This window comes from Hemiscyllium ocellatum, chromosome 23 (assembly GCF_020745735.1).
Source record: "Hemiscyllium ocellatum isolate sHemOce1 chromosome 23, sHemOce1.pat.X.cur, whole genome shotgun sequence".
Lineage (NCBI taxonomy): Eukaryota > Metazoa > Chordata > Chondrichthyes > Orectolobiformes > Hemiscylliidae > Hemiscyllium > Hemiscyllium ocellatum.
This window is the reverse complement of record NC_083423.1, coordinates 37,520,579-37,547,522: the sequence shown is the minus strand read 5'-3', so window position 1 is coordinate 37,547,522 and position 26,944 is coordinate 37,520,579. Positions and strand designations below refer to the sequence as shown.

General features: G+C 39.2%; 1 protein-coding gene across 4 annotated transcripts in view; it reads right to left on the bottom strand.

Moving 5' to 3' along the window:
* Positions 1-26,944, bottom strand: part of celsr1a (cadherin EGF LAG seven-pass G-type receptor 1a) — a 306,175-nt gene that overhangs the window by 62,370 nt on the left and 216,861 nt on the right. For all 4 annotated transcript variants that reach the window (XM_060842867.1, XM_060842868.1, XM_060842869.1 and 1 more), the window contains 3 exons: positions 15,441-15,598; positions 10,585-10,748; positions 9,247-9,372 (listed from right to left, as the gene is read on the bottom strand). In XM_060842867.1, the coding sequence (XP_060698850.1) occupies positions 9,247-9,372; positions 10,585-10,748; positions 15,441-15,598 (448 nt within the window). The remainder of the gene's footprint in view (positions 1-9,246; positions 9,373-10,584; positions 10,749-15,440; positions 15,599-26,944) is intronic.

The window sequence follows — 26,944 nt, the reverse complement described above, 5'->3', positions numbered from 1 at the left end:
GCTTTTATGTTGAGTTTGACAGAAGCTTGTCTGGGTTCTAAAGCAAGTAAAGTCTCTCCTAGATCAGGAGATTGTTCAGAGCAATCGAGGAAATTAGCTTCCTTAGTGATAGGGATTTGTGAAACTTCAACTACAACTTTGCTGATTATTAAAAGATTGTGGAAGTCTAAATGTCCAGTTGCATGAGGATTCAAATAACAAGTCTCCCCAGCTCACTGTACTAGAATTGAGAAGAAGTATTAAATCAAACCGACATATTTGATAGGGAAGGAGACTGTCTGGATTTGATTAACTGTAAAGTGATGGTGTTGGGGAGTAAATGGGATTTTAGTTTTCTGCGCATTTGAACAGTGTTATACTCAGATAGCTTTGTTTGGCTATTTAATATTTCTCCCTTTTACACAATAAACTTTTGTAGTATTGTGAAAAACCTATCTGTTATCTGCTGTGAGCTGGGATCATAAGCAATTTAATTTCTATACAACCTATGGAAGGAAATTTAACAAAAATAATCCAATGAAATGGATGTTTTGCCAAATCACTTTATCGTGATGGAAAACACAAATTGAAATGATAAAAGCTCTGGTATCAATTGAGCCTCTTATACCGAATAAAATTAATTTATGAAATTATGAGACCAATAGACTCTCGAAAATAGGAGTCAGCCATTTAATCCCTTGACATTGCAAGTCATTCAGCGAGATCATGTCTAATCTCTATCTCAAATCCATTTGCTCATTTTGGCTCCTTAACACTTCATATCCGTACCCAACAAAGATCTATCCATCTTGGCCTTAAAATTTTCAACACATTTCTCCTTCGTTTTTGGAGAAAGTTGCTAATTTCTACAAAACTTTGTGTGAAGAAGCATTTTGTGACATCATGCCTGAATGGCCTGGCTGTAATTTTAAGGTGATCTCAACCTGTCCTAAGCCCTCAGATTGGAGCAGATTATCTAATAGAGTGAAAAGAAACAAATTATCAGTCCAACCAACTCAATTAGATCGGTCATTAATCTTCTATATTCAAGGGGCTTCAAATTAAATCTGTGCAACCTGTCCTTATATGTTATATGTAATGCTGACATACTTTCTGTATAACAGCAGTTAAACATGGTGAAGCAGTATAGCTCAGTATTGGCACCCACATGGACTGTACAAGACATATAAGATGTATACTGATTACAGAGGAATTCTAATAGTCAAACTTACTCCTTTTTCCAAAAAAAATTTTTTTTTAAATAATAGTTGTAACCAGAGACATAAAAATTAAATTCAAAGGACACAACAGCAGCACAGAGATAGGAAGTCGCCATGACAACCTATCCACTTTAGAGGAACCAAAAACATTTTTCTAGGTATCTGCGATAGAGACATTTTCTTGAAAGAAAACACTTGTTTACTTCATTGACAACAGAAGTATTTTGTAACAACAGAGACAATCCTTAAATACAGTTGTTTTTGATCCTAATTAACAGTACTACAATAATTGACTGTTGTTGTAGTAGAGTGTGATCACTTCAGATTAGATCAGGTAAATCTGATGTTCTGCTGCATCTGCTAATTGGGCATAGTATCCAGGCCTACATCCGGTCATAGAGCCATAGGGATGTACAGCACGGAAACAGACCCTTCAGTCCAACTTATCCAAACCAACAAGATATCCTAACCTAGTCTAGTCCCATTTGCAAGCACTTGGTCCACATCCCTCTAATACCTTCCTATTCATATACCCACCCGAATACTTTTTAAACGTTCTAATCATACTAGCCTCCACCACTTCCTCTGGCAGCTCATTCCATTTATGCACCACTGTCAGTATGAAAAAGATGCTCCTTAAGTGCCTTTTAAAGTTTTCCCCTCTCATTCGAAACCTATGCTTTCTAGTTCTGGATTTCCCCCACCCCAGGGAAAAGACCTTATCTATTTACCCTATGCCTGACCCTCATGGTTTTATAAACCTCCATAAGGTCACCCCTCAATCTCTGATGCTTCAGGGAAAACAGCTCCAGCTTCTTCAGCCTCTCCTTATAGCTCAAATCTTCCAATCCCATCAATGTCCTTGAAAATCTTTTCTGAACCCTGTCAAGTTTCACAACATCCTCCCAGAAGTGGAAGACCAGAAGTGCACACATTATTCCAAAAGAGTCGAACCAATGTCCTGTACAGTCATAACATGACCTCCCAACCCCTATCCTCAATGCTCTGACCAATGAAGGAAAGCATTCCAAAAGCCTTCTTCACTGCCTTATTTATATGTGATTCCACTTTTAAGGAACTATGAACCTGCACTCCAAGGTCTCTTTGTTCAGCAGCACTCCCCAGGACCTTACCATTCCACGAACAAGTCCTGCTCTGATTTGCCTTTCCAAAATGCAGCATCTCACATTTATCTAAATTAAATTACATCTGCCACTCCTCAGCCCATTGGCCCACCTGATCAAGACCCCCTTCTAATCTGAGGTAACCTTCTTCACTGTCCATACATCTCCAATTTCGGTGTCATCTACAAACTTACTAAGTATACCTCCTACATTCACATCTAAATGATTTACATAAATGATGAAAAGCAGTGGACCCAGTACCGATTCTTGTAGTACACCACTGGTCTCAGGCCTCCAGTCTGAAAAGCAACCCTCCACCATCACCCTCTGTCTTCTACCTTCAAGGCAGTTCTGTATTCAAATGGCTAGTTCTTCCTGTACTGCTTTTTGTTCGTAGTGAGCTCGGTTGGCCCTTTCCCACTCATTTGAAGAGCAGATGGTTTTTCAAGTATAAAAGGGAAAGGGAAAAGCTACAATGATACAGTCACAGTCACACAGAATAATCATGGATAACATCAACTACAACTGTAATTAGAAAGGCAGCAGAGTTTGTTGACACTCTATAACATTCCCTGATGATTAATTCTTACATAATTGGTCTCTAAGTAATTTGCAGCTATTACAGCAATAACAGCCGTAACCAATATAATTAGATAGAAAAAACAAGAAATGCATCATTTGTTAGACTAATTATCATAGCACTCTTGTCTTAGATTCAGGCCTTTTACATTTAATATTTCCTCATCATGGATAAAATGTGATTATCCATTTTTACCTTCAGCAGGATGCTGCTATTAGGTATAATCAGGGGAGAAGGGGTATTTGCACACCACTTAAGGGCCTGACATTCTGAACAGTGTTGGGTCATAACAGTAGAGCACAACAGTAACTTCCCTCTCATATCTTGCAGATAAAAATCAAGTGTCAATTCTTGTACTACCCCACAGACATTTGTTCATACTGTTAATGCTGGCAGTGCATTAACATGAAATCTGTAGTTAACTGGACGTTGTTTTAAGCCAGTTTGACTTTGCTGTATCCCATGTCAGATTCCACTGGATATGCAGCGTAATAATTGAATATTAAGTTCTTAATGTTCAAACAAGCAGATATGTTGCTTATTCACATTTTTTCATGATTAAAAGGTGCATAATATGTTATTCATGGAATGAATATGGGTATGAAATAGAGTAAATGAGTCTTTGCTTCTCAGTTCTGTGAAGGTGATAGTTTTATTAATAGTAAGAAACTCATTTTTTAAGCAATGGGTCACAACAGCACTTTCAAAAATCATTTGGCTTCAGCTGAATAACTGATAGGCCAGCTGCTGAGATAATTGCTGAAATGTTTGCTAAGTTAAGCTTTCACAACTTACACAGAGAAGCTAGAAACATATTCAGCACAGAAGAAAAGATCGAAGCCAGCAGCTGGACAGTTTAGTTCTAGTGGCTTTTAGACCATCAAAGCTAGAACGAAGACTCAAGTTGTTCTAGCAGTCCATTAGACATGGCTGAAAAATGCCCTGACCTTTTCTTAGAATTCAGTATGTTAGTCTGTAGCTATGTATCTTGGGGCCAGACAGAGATGATACGAATTGCATCGGGTAGATGTCCGGAAAGTTGCTAAAAAATTTGCCATCTAATAAGGTAAGTAAGAAATTTAAAAGAGTGAAGACAGGACTGACATTTCACTGGAGTTGAATGTCAGCAAGGGAGGTTGCTGGGGGGAAAAAAGGCTAAAATCTTCCTTTTTGATATTTTTGATCAGATCTTTCAAAATTTTCTTTTGTGCAATAAACTTATGTTCTTTTGTTAAAAAATTGGGAGCCACTTTTGAACATGTTCAGTGACTAATTACAAAGGTAACCAAATTGCAAAATAAACATATGGTTTATCAAGATAGGTTTCACTCTGGGATCCAACTTGTCCAGTATTACCATCAGTTGGGATCGTAATAGTACATTTCCAAATATTCAACAAGTTATAAAGACAATATTAATATTTTGAACAATAGTCTGTATCACAGAGGGGATGTAGTTGCATTAATATTCCGTATATACTTACAACATTAAAGAGCCTCTTATGTGGCCAATATAGGATTAAGATTTACGGTAATGGTTTAGACCACCAGTATTGCAAGACGCCATTTTGGAAAAGGACTTGAAATGAGCACAGGGAAGGAACTGCTGCCTCAGGACTGATTAGCAAGTAAATTATTTACTGGTAGTCAGGATTTGGAGGTGCCGGTGTTGAACTGGGGTGTATAAAGTTAAAAATCGCACACACCAGGTTATAGTCAAACGGGTTTATTTGGAGGCACTAGTTTTCAGAGCACTGTTCCTTCATCAGGTGGTTGTGTAGAATAAGATTGTAAGACACAGAATTTATAGCAAATGTTTACAGTGTGATGCAACTGAAATTATACATTGAAAAAGACCTGGATTGTTTGTTACATCTCTCATCTTTTAGAATGACAGTGTTGGTTTCAGTCCTTTCATATGTAAATCCCAGAACTTTATATTAAAATCACATTGTGGGTTGTTGGTGCTAATTAAAGGGACCGCATGCCATTTAGGTGGCTAGTGCTTCAATCTACAATCTTTCACAAAACTAGCCAATGACAAAGGCATGAAGTAGCTTCTGAGGATTTCTAGGGTTCTTGTGGTAGTGATAGTGTCCTTAACTCAGAGCTAAGAGGCATGGGATTAAGTCCCACCTCTTCGTATGGTGTATGATAGTATCTCTGAATAGATTGATTAAGTCACCAGGACAACATGGTGGTTAGCACTGCTGCTTCACAGTGCCAGGGACCCAGGTTCGATTCCAGCCTTGGACAACTGTCTGTGTGGAGTTTGCACGTTCTCCCCATGTCTGTGTGGGTTTCCTCTGGGTACTCTGGTTTCCCCCACATTCCAAAGATGTGCAGGTTGAGTGAATTGGCCAGACTAAATTGTCCATAGTTGTTAGGAGCATTAGTCAGAGAGGGGTGGGTTACTCTTCCGAAGGTCGGTGTGGACTTGTTGGGCCGAAGGGCCTGTTTCCACACCGTAGGGAATCTAATCTAAAATATCTTGAGGGGCTCTTGTGGTGCAGTGGTAGTGTCCCTATCTCTGAGTTAGGAGATGCAGAGCCAAGTCTCACCTGTTCGAGAGGTGTGAGATAACATCTCTGAACAAGTTGATTAGAAAATAACTACAAGATTTTTAATAATCCATGTTCAGCTTTCACTGCTTTTGCTGGAGATAGCCTGTGTATGAAGACTTCTGAGGACCTCAAGAAACATTTGAAACACTCTGCAAAGTCTTCACCCAAAAACCTTTCCCTGGAAATTATTTGAAGACTTCACCTCAAATGAATTGGTATTAAGTGACTCGACTATAATGGGGAAACAAGACAGAACACAGTAATGGGGAACTTTCCAGAGGACCCCTTTAATTTAGGGGAGGAATGGGAAGAAGAGGTGGAGGGGATTAGGGTAGACAAGACGCAGTCAGATGTAATGAGAGGGGTACAGGAGGGTGAAGTGGAGTAGTCCTGCACACCTGCTGCCTTAGACCCACTATCCTACCTTCTCCTGGATCTTTTCCATCACAATTCCCAGTGTCGGAGTTCTTGCATCCCATTCCCATAGCCACTAAGCTGAACTATCCTTTGTCCGTCAGCTAGTACATACTAAACATTCTATGGGAGAGGATTCATGGAACCTGTGTGCACCACTTCGCAAAAGATGCTTATAAAGCTGTAGGTGTCAATTTTAACACCTCCAGGCAATATTTAGAACACCAACAATTACCAAACTGGAAACTCTAACTTTCAAACACATGCATCCTGGAGCACAACACCCAGTTAGCTCCCTCCAAACAAAATAATTCCCTGTGAGTTTGCAGCAAGTCTTCCATCTTTGGAGTTTAAATTCAGACCATAATAGTGGGATGATGGGTTACAGATAGAGACCCCAATGAAGCACAGGCCTCCACTTGGGGTTCAGCAGAAAGCCCTGGTTCATAGGGCAAGGCCTGCATCACTCAGCTGATCTAAGGGAAGTCCTCATATCACAAGGAACACGCATTCTCTAAGTGGCCACTCAAGGGTCCCTGACTCCAAGGGACCCAGCTGAACTGTGCAGATACCGGGACTAGCTTATTAAAGATTACAATAAGACTACAGAGAGAGAAAGAGAGAGAGAGAGAGAGAGAGAGAGTGAGAGAGAGAGAGAGTGTGAGAGAGAGAGACAGAGAGAGAGGGAGGGGAAGAGGGTTGGAAAGTGGGGGGGGGGAGACAGAGAGAGAGAGGAGATAGAGAGAGAGAGAGAGAGAATGATGAATCAAGTCAGGGAAACACATTGGACCCTTAAAAATGTGAATATTTTCAAAATATGATCCATCTACTTCCTACAATAGCAACAGAGCCAGCAAAAGGGAGCAAGACTGTGCACCTAACCTTAGGCAACATCGTGATGCCAGATTCAGGTGGACATTTAAGAGCCAGCAAGTCTCTGTAAGTCAAGAACCTCTGTCAGATTCCACATCATTTGACATTAGAGAACACTGAGAGACACAGTATCAGTGCTGCGATTACAACTTTGCACATAGTCGAGAGAAGAAAACATGAATATCAGAATGATGTAGAAGTAGGTTGGGAGTAAGGGACATTCTTGGACTGTGCAATGGGACCTTAAATTTACCTACACTGTGCTTAATCTAGAAGTACATCATATTGATACTTCATTCTCTACTGCACATTTTACCAAATCTTACTCCAAAATATTAAAATATCTTTCAATTAATTTGTTATGTTGTCTTTTTAAAGCAACACATGCAAAAAAGTGAGTTTGTAGAATACTGGAAGTAAACCTTAATCCAAAGTTTGACGAAAGAACATTTTGCACATTTAGCATCCTCAGGAAGTGACCGTGTGTCTGTGACTCTGCCTGTTTTTAAGTCAGAGCAGCTTTCAGCTATGTGGATCATTTGAAACACTGAGAAACATTAGCTTGTCAAGGTAAACAAAGCTGACAATACAAAAACGTAATGCAATGGAAAAAACATTACTAAAATTTTTACTCTTTCTTTATTCTGGATTTCCAACATTAACAGGAACCATATTAAACAGGATGTTCACTGATTTATGGCTGTAATCCAGTCATGAAGGGCATAATGATTCCTTTTCATGCTGATACTTGATTTTGTTATGAAATAAAGTAGCAGAGTATCAGGATCCAATTGCATGGAATTACACGTAAACTATACTTAAATGTAAAAATGTAACTCATTTTGATTTATCTCACTCTGAAATTTAACTCTACTATTTAAGTTACTTGAGAATCTGTCTTGGTTTGCCTTTAGAGAATGGTTTCCTAACATTTTGCTCATGTCGATAACTCTGGGCTAAGTGGCTGAGATCCAGCAACACACAAGCTAAATTAGAAAAACCACCAGGAAGCTAATCACAGGAACAATAATTCCTAGCAACCCATTAGCACATCCCACATGGTGTATCACTGACACAAGTTCACAGTGCACTTGGATAATGTTCACAGAAAATTTAATTGTCCGCTGCTTGAAGAAAATTCTCTCTTCAAAATACAGCTCTAAAGTATCTAGGTTACTTTTTACTTTTCATCCTTAGGTAAGAAATCCAGATTGAAGCTGAAACATGACTTACAGAATGGACTGTAATATTCAGGGTGACCATCTTCAGTAATGGAACTGGAATGACTGATTTAAATTGGCTGACTAAGTGTATTAAATTACAGGTAGCAGGCTAATGCTTCATTTTTGCAAAATTGGGTTCATCAATCTATGAAACTATAAGCTTCAATGATAAGTCATTTACTATCTTATAATCCGAAAATTGAGAATACCTTTGTGATAAGAGTACAATTCAATCAGCTAAATTACATTTGAACATTAAGCAATTTGAAATGAAAAACTGTATTCTCAGTGATTGCATTTCATTATGAAATATCAGCCACAATAACTATTTTTATAACTACAACTTGGCAACATTCTGTACTGATGAAAGACAATGAAGATTTACCAAACCGATCTCCGAGATGGAGGATTGTCCTATCAGGAGAGATCGAGGTGATGCGGCTGATATTCTCTCGAGCTTAGGTAATTTATTTTGAAGTACAGAAAATTATTATAGAGTTTGACAGAATAGTTACAGAAAAAAAAAGTATTCTCCTGGCAGGGAGGGGGAATCCTGAAGGATACATTCTCAGAAGAGGAGGTAGGTTGTTTCTGACTGAGATGAGGAGAAATGTCTTCACTAACAGAAAGGCAAATCTTTGGAATTCTCTATTCACGATGCTCTGGAGATAGAGTAATTCAAGATAGAGATCGACAAATATTCTAGACATTCGAGATTTAAAAGGATATTGTGATAGTGCAGGAAAATTATGTTGAGTTTGAATATCAGTCAAGAATGGCAGAGCAGGCTTGAGGGGCTGAATGGTCTAATATGCTATGTTTCTTTGTTTCATTGGAGAAAAGGAGTTAATTAAATAGCTTGACAAATGGAGATTTTGCTTTTTGGAAGTGTATTAAACATTCATCCACTTTTGGGGAGCTTATAAGAATTTACTTTTGTCTGTTCAGCAAAGTAGCTAAAATTACTTGAGCCTGCCTTGTTTAAGGGTAGAGGAACCAGAAGTGATTTAGGATTAGGTGTAAAAACCTAATAGGCTGCAGAAAGAAACAAAAAGAACACAAGAACTTTGACCGTAAACCTGAACTAAATGTTCACTGGATCAGTTCAGGTTAGTGTATAAGTTAACCAGCTCATTCAACCCAGGCATCCTGTAGATTGACCAGTTCTCTGGTGACACTTGTTGATTTCGCTAATGGCAATGAACTGGATCAAATCAGATATTTATAATTCAAGCAAGCCCTTTTTCTTTGGTGGAGGAAAATCACTCACCTTGCTCACAGTTCTTGCCACCAAATCTGACAGGACATTCACAGCTGTATGTATTCCACTTGTTCACACAATGCCCGCCATTTTGACATACATTTACATCACAGAAGTTCTTTTTAGCAGCACATCCTGTAATCAAAAAGGGGGGTACTTAAAATCCATCTTTTAGCCTTATCACTTGGAAACTTTCCTGTTACTTGCTGCCCATCTATTTCTCCTTTCATAGACCATCTTTCCAATGTGGGATAAACTGTCTAAATGCAAGCTCCTCCCAGCTTATAAAGGAAGTGACTGTGCTGATAGCCAAGTTATGGAAAATGTAATAGCTTCATACAAAATGCAAATGTTCAGATTGTGATAGAGATAGGAGGATAGAAATGTGTTTTGGGTGATATCTCATTCTGCACCTTCTGTAAGACACCACCTGTTATTCAAAATGCTCAAAACAAATTTCTAATCCAGGGTGTATTTCAGAGAAATCATAATTTTCCTTTTACAAACCAATTCTTCCTTCCAGACACCAATATACTCATTTCCCATTGTTTATGATTACTATTTATCAAAAAGTTCAGAAGAGTTGAAAGTAGTAGATGTTCCAAAATATCACAAGAGCATTTAGATTAGATTAAATTAGATTCGATTAGGTTAGTTATTTGAAGAACAATAAAGGCCATTTGGGCCAATGAGTCCACCCATTAGTAACGAATTTCAAACCTGACCTTGTCACCATGTCCCCCAATTTGATCTTCCTTCAGAAATATATCACTTACTTCCTGAATCTAGTTACAATGTTCAATTTGAAGTTTTTCACCTGGATATGTTTATACAATTTAATTATTTAGTAGTGAAAAAACATTCTCAAGACTTTCCTTTCTGAAATATTTGGATATAACTTGCTTTCACTATTAATTGAACCATATCTGTAGGCAAAGCCATTGTTTTGAGTGCCTGCAGCCTAATTAATATTCATTAAAAATTCAAACTATGCACTCAAGTACAGAAAGAATATTAAGCCACTCATTAATTAAATGACTAATTAGGTTAGAAAGACAAGCAATAAAGTTTGCACTCAATCTCCATTAGAAAAGGAAGCAACCAAAAAACAGCACATAAAAACTGAAAGATGCTGTAAATCAGAATCAAAACAGCAATCAGTGGAAACACTCAGCAGGTCTGGCAGTATGTGTGGAGAGAAATCCGAATTAACATCTCGGAGTGAATGACCTTTCCTCAGAGCTGATGCATAACTGCACATCACTGGCGAGACGGGTTTCTTCTTACCACTTGTGATTTCATACTGATCCACGAGTAAACTCTGCACAGTGCAAACTTTGATCATACCTGCAAGTGTGCCGTTATTGGCTATGAAACTAGCCATGTCAAGTTGCTTGCTGTCAATGGTCAAATATCTCATACATCCCACAAATTCCCGATTGCGCACGGGAAAATCTTCAGGCAGATTGGGGACACCACCAAGCAGTAAAGGACCTGTCAAATCCAAAGACCTAAAGAGGGCATATAGATAAATTCATCTTCAGCTTCAGGTTACTGTCACATAAATAAGGGTGCGGGGGATGGGGAAAAAAAAGCTTAAGTAATGCAGCAGGCTTAAAAACAGAGATAACTAACACAGTGATTGAATGGCTATGTCTTTCTGTTCTGAGCCATCACAAAAATTGAGAGAGTGCGGTGCAGAACTGGTATACAAGGAATAAAGGGCTGCTCTCACAAGGAAGAAACATCATTTTCCACAATGACACAAGGGATTAATTACATTTACAACAAACACTTAAATAGTTTTTTGAAAGTCATTTAATTGAATGATAAGGGGATTAGCTTGTAACTAAATATTTATTGTAGCCCACTTTGCAATCTCATTCTCTGGCTCTCACTTTTTTAGTCAATAATATAGTTTGGAATTTAAGATAAAATTACTTAAAATATAAATGTTCACAGGCAATCTCAATCAATTTACAATACAATAGAACCAGCAGTGCTGTCTGTAACATTTTAGGCTTTAAATTAACTTTTACGCTTTGAACGACAGCAATAATGGTCAATTACAACACTGGTATCTACAAGTGACTCTCAACATGAAGGGGCCATGCACTAGCAACCAAAGTGCTACTGAGTGACATTGCTCTCTCCCTTGAGGATGATCAAAAATAGTTTTGTGCTACCTGCGACTCTGTTGGGTTAAATTACCAAGAATTTAACAAAAAGTATTGTACTCGTGGCGGTTGATATGGTTTATGGGTAATTTGATCCAAGTTTTCAAGATATAAAGGGAAGTGACTGGTAAATCGGAAGTATTTCCACTAGTTGAGAACTCCAGAACTAGATGTCTCAGCATAAAAAAAAGCAATACTAACCAGCAGTGAAGCTGAAGTAGCAATAGATGACAGAAATTTTGAACTCTATCCCTCAAGCACTAAGTTACATTAATTAACATTAATGTTAAATTTGAGAATGAGATTTTCTGTTCATCAAAAATATTAAAGGATAGGAGGCAAAAAGTTAGGCCAGACAGTCTAGATTTCCCAGAATGCTGGACCAGGCTTTAGGGGCTAAATGACCTCCTTCTGTTCCTATATTTTTATTAATGCACTATTAAAACAGTATTGTTCTGGTGACTGCAATGGGTGGAGTGGGGCGGATGGAAAAAAATAGTGCAGGTGGAGAATTGCGTGCTCAATTAAATCACAAGCAGGATAACAACAGATTCCAGCTTGGACTTCTGATCTTCAGAGTAAGCCAAAGAAAAACATTGCAATGGTACTGTTGGACTCAGTGCTCCAGACCAGAGTCGAAAGAAAAGTTAAAGTAGACTCAAGCGCCACTTCTGACCACTGTCTAGTGATCTAACGGTCCTTGCTGGGGGATAAATGCATGGTCATTGGAAAAAGTTAGGTCGATGTTTGGAAAGGTGACTGCCCCTCACAGAGTCATAGAGATGGACAGCACAGAAACAGACCCTTCAGTCCAACTCGTCCATGGCGACCAGATATCCTAAATTAAACTAGTCCCATTTGCCAGTATTTGGCCCATATATCTCAAAACTAATTCACACTATATTAACATTAAGTTTGAGATTGAGATTTTCTGTTAACCAAAAATATTAAGAGATATGAGGCAGAGAGTGAGGCCAGAGATTCTAGATTTTCCAAAATGCTGGACCAGGCTTTAGGGGCTAAATATCATAGTTACGTTTGTAAACATTCAGTTACAAGCTAATCCTTTATCATTCAATTAAATGTCTTTCAAAAAAATTATAAGTGTTTGCTGTAAATTTAATTGATTCTTTGTGGAAAATGATGTTTCTTCCTTGTAAGAGCAGCCCTTTATTACTTGTATACCAAAGATAGTAACCAGTTCTGCACCACGTCCTCTCAATTCATAGACCCATCCAGGTGCCTTTTAAATGTTGTAATTGTACCAGGCTCCACCACGTCCTGTGGTGGTTAGAAGCCTTACAGTGTGGAAGCAAACAATTTGGCCCATTGAGACCAGACTGATCCTCTGAAGAGTATCCCATCCAGACCCACCTCCCTACTTTATCCCTATAATCCCACATTTCCCATGGCTAAACCACCTAGCCTGCACATCTCTGGACACTATAGGCAATTTAGCATGGCCAATCCACCTTACCGGCACATCTTTGGACAGTGGGAGAAAACCAGAGCACCCAGAGAAAACCTACGCAGACACAGGGAGAACATGCAAAAATCCAAAGAGACAGTCGCCCAAGGGTGAAAACTGAACCCAAGTCCCTGATACTGTGAGGCAGCAGCGCTAACCACTGAGCCACCTTGTTGGCCTAATCTGACGAATTGCCCTTTGGATGAACTCATGGGAATGTGTCTGTGATTCCTTCCAAACTGGACCTCATCAAGAATCAATGCAGGTAAGGAAATGAAAGCTAGGCTCTTGTATTCCTTATCAAATCTTTTAAATGTGGTGTTGGTCAGGTTTCATGGTCAACTTAATTTGGTCCATTTTTATGAGGGCTATTATTTTCTAATGTCATAACAATTGTAAAAGCTGTAAACCTAAAAAATCAGAACATGAAGGTGTGTGTGGGTGGGCCTACAACGTCAGTTTGCATATTGGGTCATGACTTTTAAACAGATTTTTAAATCAGTAATCAACCTGAATGAAAGACCAAGGTGAGGGGGAAGGCAGGAATGTGGAGGTGAGGATTATCAGACAAGTCATGATCTCACTGAATGGCACAGCTGACTCAATGGGCTGGATGGCCTAATTCTGTTGATACTTCTAATGGTCTACAGTATCAAATCACCATGGCTGTGTCTCACCATCGAGGAAAGGGATCAAACAAACAGACGTCAGGTGCTGTCGCACAAGAAGGGAGAAAATGTTAGAAGTTGGGTCATCAAGGTTGGTCCTATACTTCTTTCCACGTAGTTAGTTAATTATTACGACTGACAGAACTAGGAGCAGGTCTCCTGCCTAGCCACAGGCCAGGACAAGGGCAAACAATGGATAGGTCAAAAAATAAATATAAATTCTCTTGCACAATCAAATTCTATTAGAAGTGATTTTCTGCAACATTGAATGGAGTTGATATTTGTCCTCTTAATAAATTTTGAGAACTTCTATTCAACCAAAATAAGGAAAGTATAAATCCCAGGACCCGATCTGGTATATACCAGAACTTTATGGGAAGATTTGAAAGTGATTGCTGGGCCCTTTGCTAAGATACTTGTTTAATTGACAGCCAGGGATAAGGTGCCAAAGACTGATGTGGTGCCATTTTTTAAGAAAGGTGGTAATGAAAAGCGAAGGAACTGTAAACTGCTAAGTTATTGGTGGGGAAGTTATTGGAGGGGATTCCGAGTGACAGGATTTACGCGCGTCTAGGAAGGCAAGGACTGGTTAGAGACAATCAACATGGCTTTGTGTGTTGGAAATCATGTCTCACTAACTTGATTGAGTTTTTTGAAGAAGTAACAAAGAAGATTGATGAAGGCAAAGCAGTAGACTTTGTCTAAGTTGACTTCAGCAAGGCATATAATAAAGTTCTGCATTGTAGACTGTTTAGTAAGTTTAGATCACATGGGATCCAGGAGAGCTAGCCAATTGGATACAAAGTTGGCTTGAAGGAAAGAGAAAGAGGGTGTAGTGGAAGGTTGCTTTTCAGACAGGAGGCTTGTGACCAGCAGTGTGCTGCAAGGATCGGTGATGGGTCCACTGCTTTTTATCGTTTATATAAATGATTTGGATGTGAACATAGGAGGAATGGTTAGTAAGTTTGCAGATAATACCAAAACAGGTGGTGTAGTAGACAGTGAAGATGATTATCTTAGAGTATAATGAGACCTTGATCAGACGGGCCAATGGACTGAAGATTGGCAGATGAAGTTTAATCTCGATAAATGAGATGCATTATATTTTGATCAGGCAAACCAGGACATGACTCCTGGTGGGGCCTTGGGGAGTATTGCCAAACCAAGAGATCTTGGATTACAGGTTCACAGCTCCTTGAAAGTGGACTTACAGGTAGATAGAATGCTGAAGAAGGCATTTGACACACTTGCCTTCATTGGTCAGAACATTGATTATTGGAGTTGGGAGGTCATGTTGCAGCTTTACAGGACATTGGTAAGGCCACTTTAGGAATACTGCATTTAATTCTGGTTGCTCTTCTATATGGCGTTAAACCTGAGAAGGTGCAAAAAAGATTTACAAGCATGTTGCTGGGATTGGAGCATTTGATTTGTAGGGAGAGGCTGAATAGGCTAGGGTTTTGTTGCCTGCAGAGTAAGAGGCTGAGGGGTGACCTTATAGAGGTCGATAATGTCAAAAGGGATGTGGATAGGGTGAACAGTCAAAGTCTTTTTTGTAGGGTGAGGGTATCCAAAACTAGAGGGCATTGGTTTAAGGTAAGAGGGGAAGATTTAAAAAAGGAACTTGGGGCAAGATTTTTTTGTGCAGGGGTGCATGTATGGAACGAGCACCCGGAGAAGGTGGTGGAGGTGAGTACATTTACAACATTTAAAAGGCATCTGGATGGGTATATGAATAAGAAGGGATAGCAAATGCTGGGAAATGGAACAAGGTCAAATTGGATTGGGATCTCTGATTGGCACGGACAAGTTGGACCAAAGGGTTTGTTTCTGAGCTGTATGACTCTATGACTCTACAAGAATAAATAGGTAAATGTATTTTGATCTTACTTCTTTGATCCAGTCTGTGTTCCCTGAGCAGCACATGAATAGTTTCCAATACGATTTCCAAATCGCACAGATACTGCAGTATCACAATCATCAACAGTAACTACTGCAACTTTCTCTCCCGATGGCCCATGAGGAATACCTAATCTGCCAATATTTGGCTAAACAAAAGAACAGGTCAATTAGTTTCTGCAGTGAGGCTAGAGGAGACACATTACTCTTTTTCAATTACCCCTGCTATATTGAGCTATGAAACAGAACAACATGGATTCATTGAACACGAGAAGAATTTTATTTAAAATTAACAATGAGTTTGGGCCTGTATCGCTCTACATAAATCTGGACTGACCATAAGAGAGTGCAAGCAGCTGCAAAGTCTTTCCCCATCAGGTGTACAGAGCAAAATCCATCAACAATGTTTTTTGATGCTTACTTAGAAACCTGCTATTAATCAGCTCATTTGTGGTATTTACAAGAGTTCTGGGCCCAATATGCTTTCTCTCTCTCTGAAACAGGCACATATACAGCGTGTACGGTGATAAAACGATAGTAGAACATTTACCTATAAAATCCACTGAAGTAATTTGTTTGCTGTACTTCAAATGAAAAAGCAACAAAAACAGTTCCAAGTTTTAAAAGGAAGAGAGGATTTACTGAAATCAATCCTCACAGAAAGAAATGTCAGATTAATTGTTTCATACATTGATAGTTATGCACAAAACCTCAGTGACAGTCCATTTTTAAAATGCCTTGATCGGGCCATCGAAAAATGCAATATTGTATTAACAAGGGATGATTGAATCATGAGCCACATATCAAAGGCTGAACAGCTTCTTAAAAGACATTTCAATTAGAGACCTACTATGTTGTTTGAGGCAGCCAATTTCCTAGCACATATGATATCAATCACACTAGACCATTTCATGGACTCAAATTTTTATTTATCCAAATGCAATATATACTTACACGTTCATTCCACTTACTGGTTCCAGATATTTACATGCAGGTTAGCAACACTGAAGGCTCAGCAATTCTCAAGAGTGGACAAAATAACTTTGAGATTTAGTTCTGTGGATAGGCTGCCCACCAATGTCAATTATAAACCCACTGACTCCTACAGTTAGCTTGACTACACTTCCTCACAACCAGTTTCCTGCTAGGACTCCATTCCATTCTCCCAGTTTTTCCATCTCATCTGTTCCAATGATGCCACCTTCCACATATATGCTTATGACATATCTTCCTTTTCTATCAAATGAGGAACCCCACCATATGATTGTCTGCCCTCACTCCTCCCCACTTTCCTAGAACAATAGGGTGCCTCTTGTTCTCACTTGCCATCCTGTCAGTCTCTATACTCAAAGGATCAACCTCTGCTGTTTTCACCACCTCCAGAAGGATATCACCACCAAACACATCTTCGCTTGCCTTTCCACAGTTAGTGTTTTTTTGCGGATTTCTTTCAATCCAGTCCGCTGTATTCACTGCTCACAATGTACTCTTCTCTACACTGAGAGTGGGGTGGGGGAGCAAACGTAGCCTGGACTGTGGCCATTCTGTGGAACAATGCCACTCTGTCAGAATGATCCTGACCTTCCAGTTACTTGCCATTTCAATACAGTACCCTCCTCCCAAGCTAACAGTTCAGTTCTAGGCCTGCTGCACTGTTCCAGAAAAACTCAGCACAAGCTGGAAGAGTAGCACCTCATTTTCTACGATAGGTATTTTACAGCCTTCGGGACTTACCACTTACCAAGTTGAACAATTTCAGACAGTGAGCACCGTCCTCCATTTTGATTACTGAACCCTTCCCCCTCCACTCTCTTCTCTGCTCTGGCTTGCTCTCAGCAGAACAGACCCTTTTTCTATTGACACCTACCACCAACACAGGTCTGTACCAAAACTCCTCCACCACCATTAGTGCTCTCACTATCTTAACACCCTCACCAACTGTTCCACCTCCTCCTCCTCTCTCTGTCAACAGCATGATAATATTCCAGTCACTTTCAGTTCTGAAGGAGAGGCATCCTGAACTCGAAATGTTAACTGTTTCTTTTTCCACAGATGCTAGCAGGCCTGCTGAGTTTCTCTAGCATTTCTGTTTCAATTTCCGATTTCCAACATTTGCAGTATTTTGCATTTATTTCACAATTAGTATTTAAATGGATGAAATTGCAGTTTGGTAGTGTAAAACATTAGCAAAGCTGACACTTCATCCACGACCATTGGGTCACAAAACTGAATGAAGCTGACTGGGAAGGAGTTCATAATGTCCCCTGCTATCAAACAAATTGTGATCCTGAGACTCAAAGAAGCAGAATCTAAGGAGCATCTGAAAAGAGAAGTGAAAGGTATGGGAATGGAGAGATGTAATAAGGGAATTCTAGAGGTTCTGCCATCAATGAAATGAGTAATGCACAAGAGGGCAAGATTGGCATAGCAAGATAGCTTGTAGTGAAGATGCTGCAGAGAAAGAGAGGATGAGGGCACAGAGGAATTTGAAGACAAGGATAAGAATGTTAAAATTGAGGTGTTGTGCAAATTGGAAGTGAACTTGTACCAGCGAGAGTACGCACACACATATATACAGAGGCAAACCCTCATGTAGATACTGTAAGCCTATACCATCATAGCAGATCACTGAACTTAGATAGAGAGAACCATTGTGCTGGCATTCCAACTCACCAGACTTGGAAGAGCGATCACCTATATATTCATCCAAAAAGTATTAGCAAGTGCTACTGCAGTTATATTTTGAACCAATTAGAAACTGCATTTGAAGTGCTACTGACATTGTAGTATTTGAAGGGTTAAAGGTTTCAGGTTAAAGGAGAAGAACCCACTAATGATATGTGGAGATTGAAGGTTTAGGGGAGATTTGATAAAGGTGTATAAGATGATTAGGGGTTTAGATAGGGTAGACACTGAGAACCTTTTACCGCTAATGGAGTCAGCTGTTACTAGGGGACACAGCTTTAAATTAAGGGGTGGTAGGTATAGGACAGATGTTAGGGGTAGATTCTTTACGCAGCGGGTTGTGAGTTCATGGAATGCCCTGCCAGTAGCAGTGGTGAACTCTCCCTCTTTATGGTCATTTAAGCAGGCATTGGATAGGCATATGGAAGTTATTGGGCTAGTGTAGGTTAGGTAGGATTTGGTCGGCGCAACATCGAGGGCCGAAGGGCCTGTACTGCGCTGTATTTTTCTATGTTCTATGTCAAAGATACATTCTAAGTGGCATTTTGTCACTGCATTAATTGAAATACAAAGTCTGCACCACCTAATTCAAACCTCAGCCACTGAGGACTGTTTTGACAGAATTGCAAACATTCCATTTTTCCACAAATTCAGTGCTATTTTGCTTCAATCATCCTACCTGGCCCACAGAGTCAGTTCACACACAGTCAGCTCACAAAGTCTCTTGTATTCTGAAAAAACATTCATTCACTTAAATCTCAAAACCTTTATCTGAGATTGGTCCTTTTACTCAAACTGCCCCAAGCTCTGGCAATGCCACATGATGTTTATTCAGTCTCTGACATACTTCATCAAATTCAAAACGTGCAGCTGTCCACACACTGACTAAGAGTTGTTACACTGATTGTGAGATAACAGTAGCAGCAGCAAACAGCCAGTGTCAGGATTGGGCCTTGACAGTTCCATTTCCAGGTCGATGATCCACTGGTCCCAATTATTTGCAATACTGGTTTAATAAGTTACAGCTCCTAGCTTCAGCAAGTTCCGAATATAAATTAAATGAAAAAATACTCACTTTCCATAAAAAAAGAGAACCAGAAATAGCAGGGAAGGTTTTACCAGAATAATAAACATGGTAATTCGCACTCCACTGCTCTCAGGAGGAATCGTCTCAACAGCAGAAAGGTGAAAGTGCTGAGCAGGAAAAGGTAGAAGGCTGAAGGTGGAGTCAAAGAAAAAGGATTTTAAGAAACAACTTCGGGAGGTTGAAAAGAACAGGACAAATGGTCTCAACAGAAAATTTTAATAACATTGAGAAATGAAGGGAACAAAGAACAAGCAGTCACCTAGCCATCAGAGAGAATCAGTGGCTGTAGAAGGAAGGTGATGTTAGTTGGATGTTGCAAACACTTTGGAGGAGACAACGCAGGTCACCGATCTAGATCAGCTGAACTATGTAAACAGTTTGCACTGGGAGACCAAGGAGGAGTGAACTGTACAGTCAATCAGTGGCTGAGGTGATTAAACTGTGGGTTAGAGACTCAGGAACAAAGGGGAAGATACAGGGCCCTGAAAGGCCTTGCTGCGGAGGTTAAAACATGTCATGACAACAAACCAAAGTGCTCTAAGCAGATTACTAAAAATTTCAACCTCAACCTTCTTGAAGACACTATTTTACTACACTATAGGTGCTATACAAATACAATTTATTGTTGTTGACAACTAACAGAACAATGAGACTGAAGCCTATTAGATTTTGCTAGTGAGGGCAAACAAAAAAGTTGACAAAGCCAGGGTCAGACATGGAGATGCAAAGAAAGATAGCGTCAAGTTTGCAAACATTATACTGTTGGAAATCTCACCTTGTCTTGATATTGACCAATCTGAGTGTTTGGCAACTGGTGTTAAGGTCTCTGCTGGTTAAGTTATTGTTAAGATTATGGGGCGGGTCTTATTGTAAAAGCAACATGCACATTTACCAAAATTCAATTTAGCCACAGCATCAACATACCATGTTAATACATTTTTTTGTCCTTACCCAATCATACTTTTAAGAACTCGCTGGATTTACATTTGAATTATCTACCAAATACATAGCAGAAACTGGCCCACAAATTGAACAATTTAATCTGTGAAGTTGCTTTCCTTCAGGCAGCTATTGTTCTCACAGCGCAAAGCATTTCTGAGCTGAAAGATGCGAGAAAGGTCCAATTAACAGGGCAAACTATGAGATGCCCGAATTCAGCAAGATCCCATTGCTTCTTCCTTGATGAGAAATCAATTGTGAAGTAATGAGTTTAACTGACCATCCAAATGTATGTTATGTCTTTATTCTCACATTCAGCAGTAACACAGTATGCTGCAGAGTTGATCGATAATAATGTTGATATCAGTAAATTGTCTTTTGCTTTGGTGAATCATCTACTTTGGTGGGAAAAATATAAATAAATATAAAGGTTAGAAACTAGATTTCTGAGGCACTGGGTCTTAGTCAAATTATGGAAATTCATATGCAGGGGTACATCAAGCAGTTAAGAAAATAAAAGGAATATTAATTCTAATTGCAAAGGCATTAGAACACAAGAATAAAGTAGTCTGATACTAGAGATGGAGCAAAACTTGACCTTCTCTTGAGAAATAAGACAAGATAAGTGACAGTTATTGAGGAAGCATTTTGGGACCAGTGATCATAATTCTATTAAAATAATTATCTTTTAAAATAATTATGGAAAAGGATAGGCTGTGTTAAAAAAGTTCAAGTTCTTAATTGGAGCAAGGCAAATTGTAATGGCATGAGACAGGAACTTCTAAGAATTGATCAGAGTAGACTGTTCATAGATGAAGGGACAAATGGTAAGTGGGAGGCTTTCAAAAGTGAGACAACAAGAGTTCAGAGGCAGTAGGTTCCTGTTAACATGAAGGGTAAAGCTGGTAAGAGTCAGGAACAATGGGTAAATGAAGATATTGAGGCTCTGGTCAAGAATAAGGAGTCATACATTAGGTACAGACAATTGGAATAAAGTGAATCTCTTGAAATGTATAAGGGGTATGGGGCATTCTTAAGAGGGAAATCATGAGGGCAAAAGGGATTTAGATTCAATTGTCACGTGTGCTCAAGTACAGAATCATGAGTACAGGAATACAGTCAAAGCATGCATTGTGTGGCAACATTATACAAGAGGATATGAGACAATCTTGACAGAGAAGGTTAAGGATAACCTAAAGGGTTTCTCCAAGTTCATTAAGATCAAAAGAGTAATTAGGGAGAGAATAGGGCCCCTTCAAGAAAAATGAGGTCATCCAAGTGTGGAACCACAGGAGAGGGGAGAGATACTAAACAAACATTCTGTGTCAATTTTTACTATAGAGAAAGAAATGGAGGCTAAGTAACTCAGGAAAATAAATATTCATGTCTTGAAAACAGCCCACATTACAGAAGTAGCAGTGCTGAAGATCTTAAAACACAAAGGTGGATAAAATCCCCAGGACCTGATCTAGTGTTTCCCAGGACCTTCTGGGAAATCAAGGAAGAAATTGCAAGGCCCCCAGCAGACATATTTGTATCATCTACAGCTAAGGGTGAGGTACCAGAGGGTGACTAATGTTGTGCCTTTGTTTAAGAAGGGCTGCAAGGAGAAGTCTAGGAACTACAGACATGTGAGCCTGATGTCAGTGGTGGGTACGTTGGTGGAGGGGTTTCTGAAAGATAGGATTTACACGCATTTGGAGAGGCAAGGAATGATTAGGAATAGTCAGCGTGGCTTTGTGCGTGGGAAATTATGTCTCACAAATTTGAATGAGGTTTTTGAGATGTGACCAACAAAGATTGATGAGGGCAGAGCTGCTGTTTACGTGGACTTTAGTGAGGTCTTTGACAAGGTTTCGCATGCCAGACTAATTAGTAAAGTTAGACCACATGGGATTCAGAGAGAGCTTGCCATTGGATACAAAATTAACCTCATGGTAGGAGACAGAGTAGTGGTGGAGGGTTGTTTGTCAGACCGGATGCCTGTGATCAGTGGTGTTCCACAGGGATCGATGATGGGTTCACTTTGTTTGTCATTTTATATAAATAATTTGAATGAGAATTTAGGAAGAATTGTTAGTAAGTTTGCTGATGACACCAAAATTGGTAGCATAATGGACAGTGATGAAGATTATCTAAGATTACAAAGGGATTTTGATCAACTTGGCCAATGTGCTGAGGAGTGGCAGATGAAGTTTAATTTGGATAAATGTAAAGTATTGCATTTTGGTAAAACAAAGAAGGGCAAGTCATATACAGTTAACGGTGTGGCCCGGGGTCATGTTGTCAAACAGAGAGCTGGGTTTCTGGTACATAGTTCTTTGAAAGTTGCATCACAGATAGACAGGGTAGTGAGGGAGTAGTTTAGCATGCATGCCTTCATTGCTCAGACCAGAGTATTGGAGTTGCAACGTCCTGTTGAGGTTGTACATGATGTTGGTGAGTCCAATTTTGGACTTATTAAAACATATTAAATTTTTAAAGAGCTTGACAGGTAGATGCTGGGAGAAGATTTTTCCTGACCACAGTCTAGAATTATGGGTCACATTTCGGTAACAAGTTTGGTAACCACTTTGAATTGTGGTGAGGAGAAATTTCTTGGCCCCTATGTGTGTGAATCTTTGGGATTCTCCATCTGAAGGGCTATGGATGCAAAGCTTTAGAGTGTATTTAAGATAGAGATCAATAATTTTTGGAGACGAAGGAAACGAGGTGATATGCAGATGCAGCAGGACGGGACAAGATTAGGGTTAGGGTTATGAGCTTTGTGAATTGCAGGACACCCTCATCCCCACGTTCTTATGTGAAACATTACAAGATTCAAATAGCTGCAAAGATGAAATAAACTCTCAATAACAACTTCAATACAATTCTGAATTGTACTCAGTGAATGTTATTGAATAGCTTACCTGAACACAAAGCAAAGTAAGTTTTTATTATCAGTCATTTTTCTGTTGAATTGAAATACCACAGAAACTGTTGAAAATTTTATTTGATATGCCTGACTGACTATTCCGAGCTGAATGGTTAAGAATGGGATTCTGTTGCCAGAAAAAGAATAGTATTGTGATGTTGGGACCAGATAATTTTCTGCTCTTTGTGGAGTAAAATCTTGTAATTACACGTGGAAATTTGTTCGTGATTATTCTCTCACAGCTAAAAGGAACTTCAAATTATGTTTTCCTAAGCCTTAAAGCTTTAAAAATGTTATGCTCTCACCAAGACTGTTAGGAAAAAAACCTTTCATTTTCTTTTCAGGTAGAAATGCCATCAAAATACATTGCAACAGGAGTAGAGGAGTTTGCCACACGTGCAGTTTGCCTATGAGGTCATGGCTGATCTGTGACCAATCTCCACAGAACTATTGTTCCATTTCACCAAACACCTCCCATCAATTTCAGATTTTATATAAGCAATTGATCTAGCATCTCTGGCCCATTGTAAAAAAGAATCCTGAGCACCTATTGCAGAAATGTTTCTTAATATCAATTCTAAAGGGCCTGGCTCTCAACCTTTGCTATGTCCTCATGTCCCAGATACAGCCCCATCAACAGAAATATAGTTTCTCTCCATGTATACTCATTAGTTTTTTGGAAACTTTAATCATATTGTCCATTAACCTTCAAATTCTAGAAAACACAAGCTCTCTTTGTAATTCAAACTTTGGAGTTTAGTGTCATTCCAACATTCAATGACTCTCCAACATTCTTACCAAGACCAACAGATGTGATGCCAAATCCAAACGCAGTATTTCAGATAATACCTGACTAGGCTCTGTGCTGGTGGTGAAGCACAACTTCTATTCCCCTCATGTTCTAGTCTTCTCCCAAAAAAGCCAAATTTCTCTGAGCGTTTTGTTTATTTGCTATACTTGTCCATGGCATTTTCATGATCCATGCACAGACTCTTAAGTTGATTTGTACTGTCACTGCTTAATTATTTAGAAGACACTCAATTCATATTTGTTCCAAAGTAATTGACCTCATATTTACCCATACGGAAATCCATTTAACAAAGTTTTTTTCGATTCACCCATGGGACATAGGAGTCACTGGCTGGCCAGCACTTATTGCCTGGCCCTAGCTGCCCTTGAACGGAGTGGCTTGCTAGGGAACTTCAGAGTGCAGTTGAGAGTCAACCACATTGTTATGGGTCTGGAGTCACATATAGGCCAGTCCAGATGAGCTTGGCAGATTCCCTTCCCTGAAGGACATTAATGAGTCACTTGGCCTTTTTCCAACAATTGGCAATGGTTTCATAGTTATCAGAAGATCCTTAATTCCAGTTTTTTTTATTGATAAGATTTAAACCCAGGTCCCCAGAAATATTAGCTGAGTTTCTGGATTAATAATCTAATACCACTAGGCCATTGCACCTCCCCCACCCACCACCACTTTTGTCCATCCATATTCTCATAGTAGCTCTGTAATTTTATACTGTTTACATAATCAATATGTTATACAGAATGGAAATAATTCCTGTATTTATCTTGAAATTTCATCACATCACCAGCAGAGGTTAATATTTGAAGGAGCCTTGCTTGAGCAGTGATCACTATCTAGCTTTCAACAATACCCATATAACCAAAAGCTTCAAATACCTGCTGCAGCCCCCAGCACAATCTCTTCCTCTCCAGATCTCATATCTAATATCATCCTCAGTTTGTCTTTCACCAATTTTAAACTCCAAGAGCAGCACCAGTACTTCACCGATTTGCCAAATGTCTTGTTTTATTCTTTAGCCTTGGCAGTATCTTGAACTATGTGATTATTTTCTTTCACTTCTGTTTCTCAGTTTAAAAATTATTTCCTGAAACCATAGCAACGGATGATCATTAACACTATCTGAGGAAGTTACATTTATCACTTGTATTGTGTTTGTGAAGATGATACAGTTGCTGCATTGCAGAATGATAGAAGTTTCTGTCCACAATATTTGAAACGCTACATTCCCAACCTTTGCCGTTCAAGCAATGAGAGGATACTGTCAGCAAAGAAATGAAAAACAATAAGAGGAACTTATTCTCCTTTCCTTCATTTACTTTCAGGCACCTCTTAATGACTAGTTTCTACTTAAACTGGTGCAAGCCTGAGATTCAGGGCTTCTGCCTCATACGTCTCACAGTGTGCCTCGGAAAGAAACACAAGAATTACACTGGAAAGAGACGGATCAAATATTTTAACAAGCTCCCACACAGAAAAGAGAGAAAGGAAATAAACTGTGGCTATAATCAATGTTGTTACCTGATATGCATGCATACCTGGTGCTGAGCCACAGATGATGTAACACCATGCTAAATCATAGTATTCTTTCCAGTAATTACACCAGCATTCAAATATGAATGGATACAGCTGGAAAGTACCAATTTTTCCTGTTACAAAGCTAAATTCCTGGGACACAGTTATGAATTCTGTGAAACATATTATCATAATCCTTTGTACTACTGACGTATTTGTTTTGAGTATTAATTAGAGTTATCAATATACTATTGTAAAAGTGATAACGTGATAATGTAAGTCATCCTGTCAAACTACTCTGCAATAGGAGAAAACTGAAGAGCATTCTGCCACTAGAATGGCAATTCAAAAATACTCAGCCTGCATTGGAGTGTGTGTTAAATATTGAGAAACTCTGACTTAATTGTCAATTAATAAGTTTGAAGGAAAAGTATCAATTTCTCAGAAAATTAGAAAAAAAAGAAATCAGATAGCAAAACTGCAATCCACCCATTTCTGGTTTTAATAGAGACAGTTTGGGAACACAGATGAGATGATGAGCAACCAACCTTCTCTCAAAGTGGGTGTGGCAATCACTCAACCGTTTAAGAAGCTGTGTGTCTTAATTTTATTTCAAGGTTTTTAGGAACCCCAGAAACTGGAAGGAGGGAGAAATGCTGGATGCATGCTCCTTCACCAACACCCCTACCATCTATAATTGAAACCCTTACCCTAACAATGTCCCATTTGCCCCTCAAACCAATACTGAACTTGCACACAAAACTCTTTCTGTTCATTTCCCAGCCTGACATACAGCAAACCAGTCAGTCAATCTGAAATCCGTTTAAAAAAAAGTCAAATAGATCCTGCTGTTAAATTCCACAGGGTCTAGATAAAACCTATATTTCTGGGTTACTGTCCAACTCTTCCTACACTCTACCCTTCCTGTTTTCCCAATTCTATGTCGTCACGCTTCAAGTCTCAACATCAGTGCACTGTATGACCATCACGCCGATTCTGATAATGTTCTCTCTTAACTTGTGCCCTATGGCAGTCCACAGAGAGCAATCCAGAACAGACTTTTCTTCCCACAGTGAAGACCCCCAAAGGATCAGCTCCACACTAACTTACAGATGCCCAAGTGTTAACTGGAAGAAAACACCTCCAGTTTTGGGAACAAACTTCACCTTCAACTGAGAGGCACAAAGAATGTGCCCCTCCTGAATCAGAGCACTTCTCAGTCTCCAGAAAGACTGAAACAAGAACAACTTGCATTTTAAGTGCACCTTTGACGTAGGAAAATATCCCAAGACATTTCACAATTATCAATCAAAACCTGACACTGAATCACAAAAGTAGATATCAAGGCATATGACCAAAAGCTGGATCAAAGGGGCAGATTTGAAGAAGCATCTTCAAGTTGGAGAGACAGTTACAGTGACAGAAAAGTTTAGCCAGGAAATTTCAGATGTTTTTCTTCAGGGATTCCAGGAAAGTGTATAACTACGTGCTAAGATGACATAATCTAAATAACAAGTTAAGTGTAGACCGCAAATAAAGAAATAAGA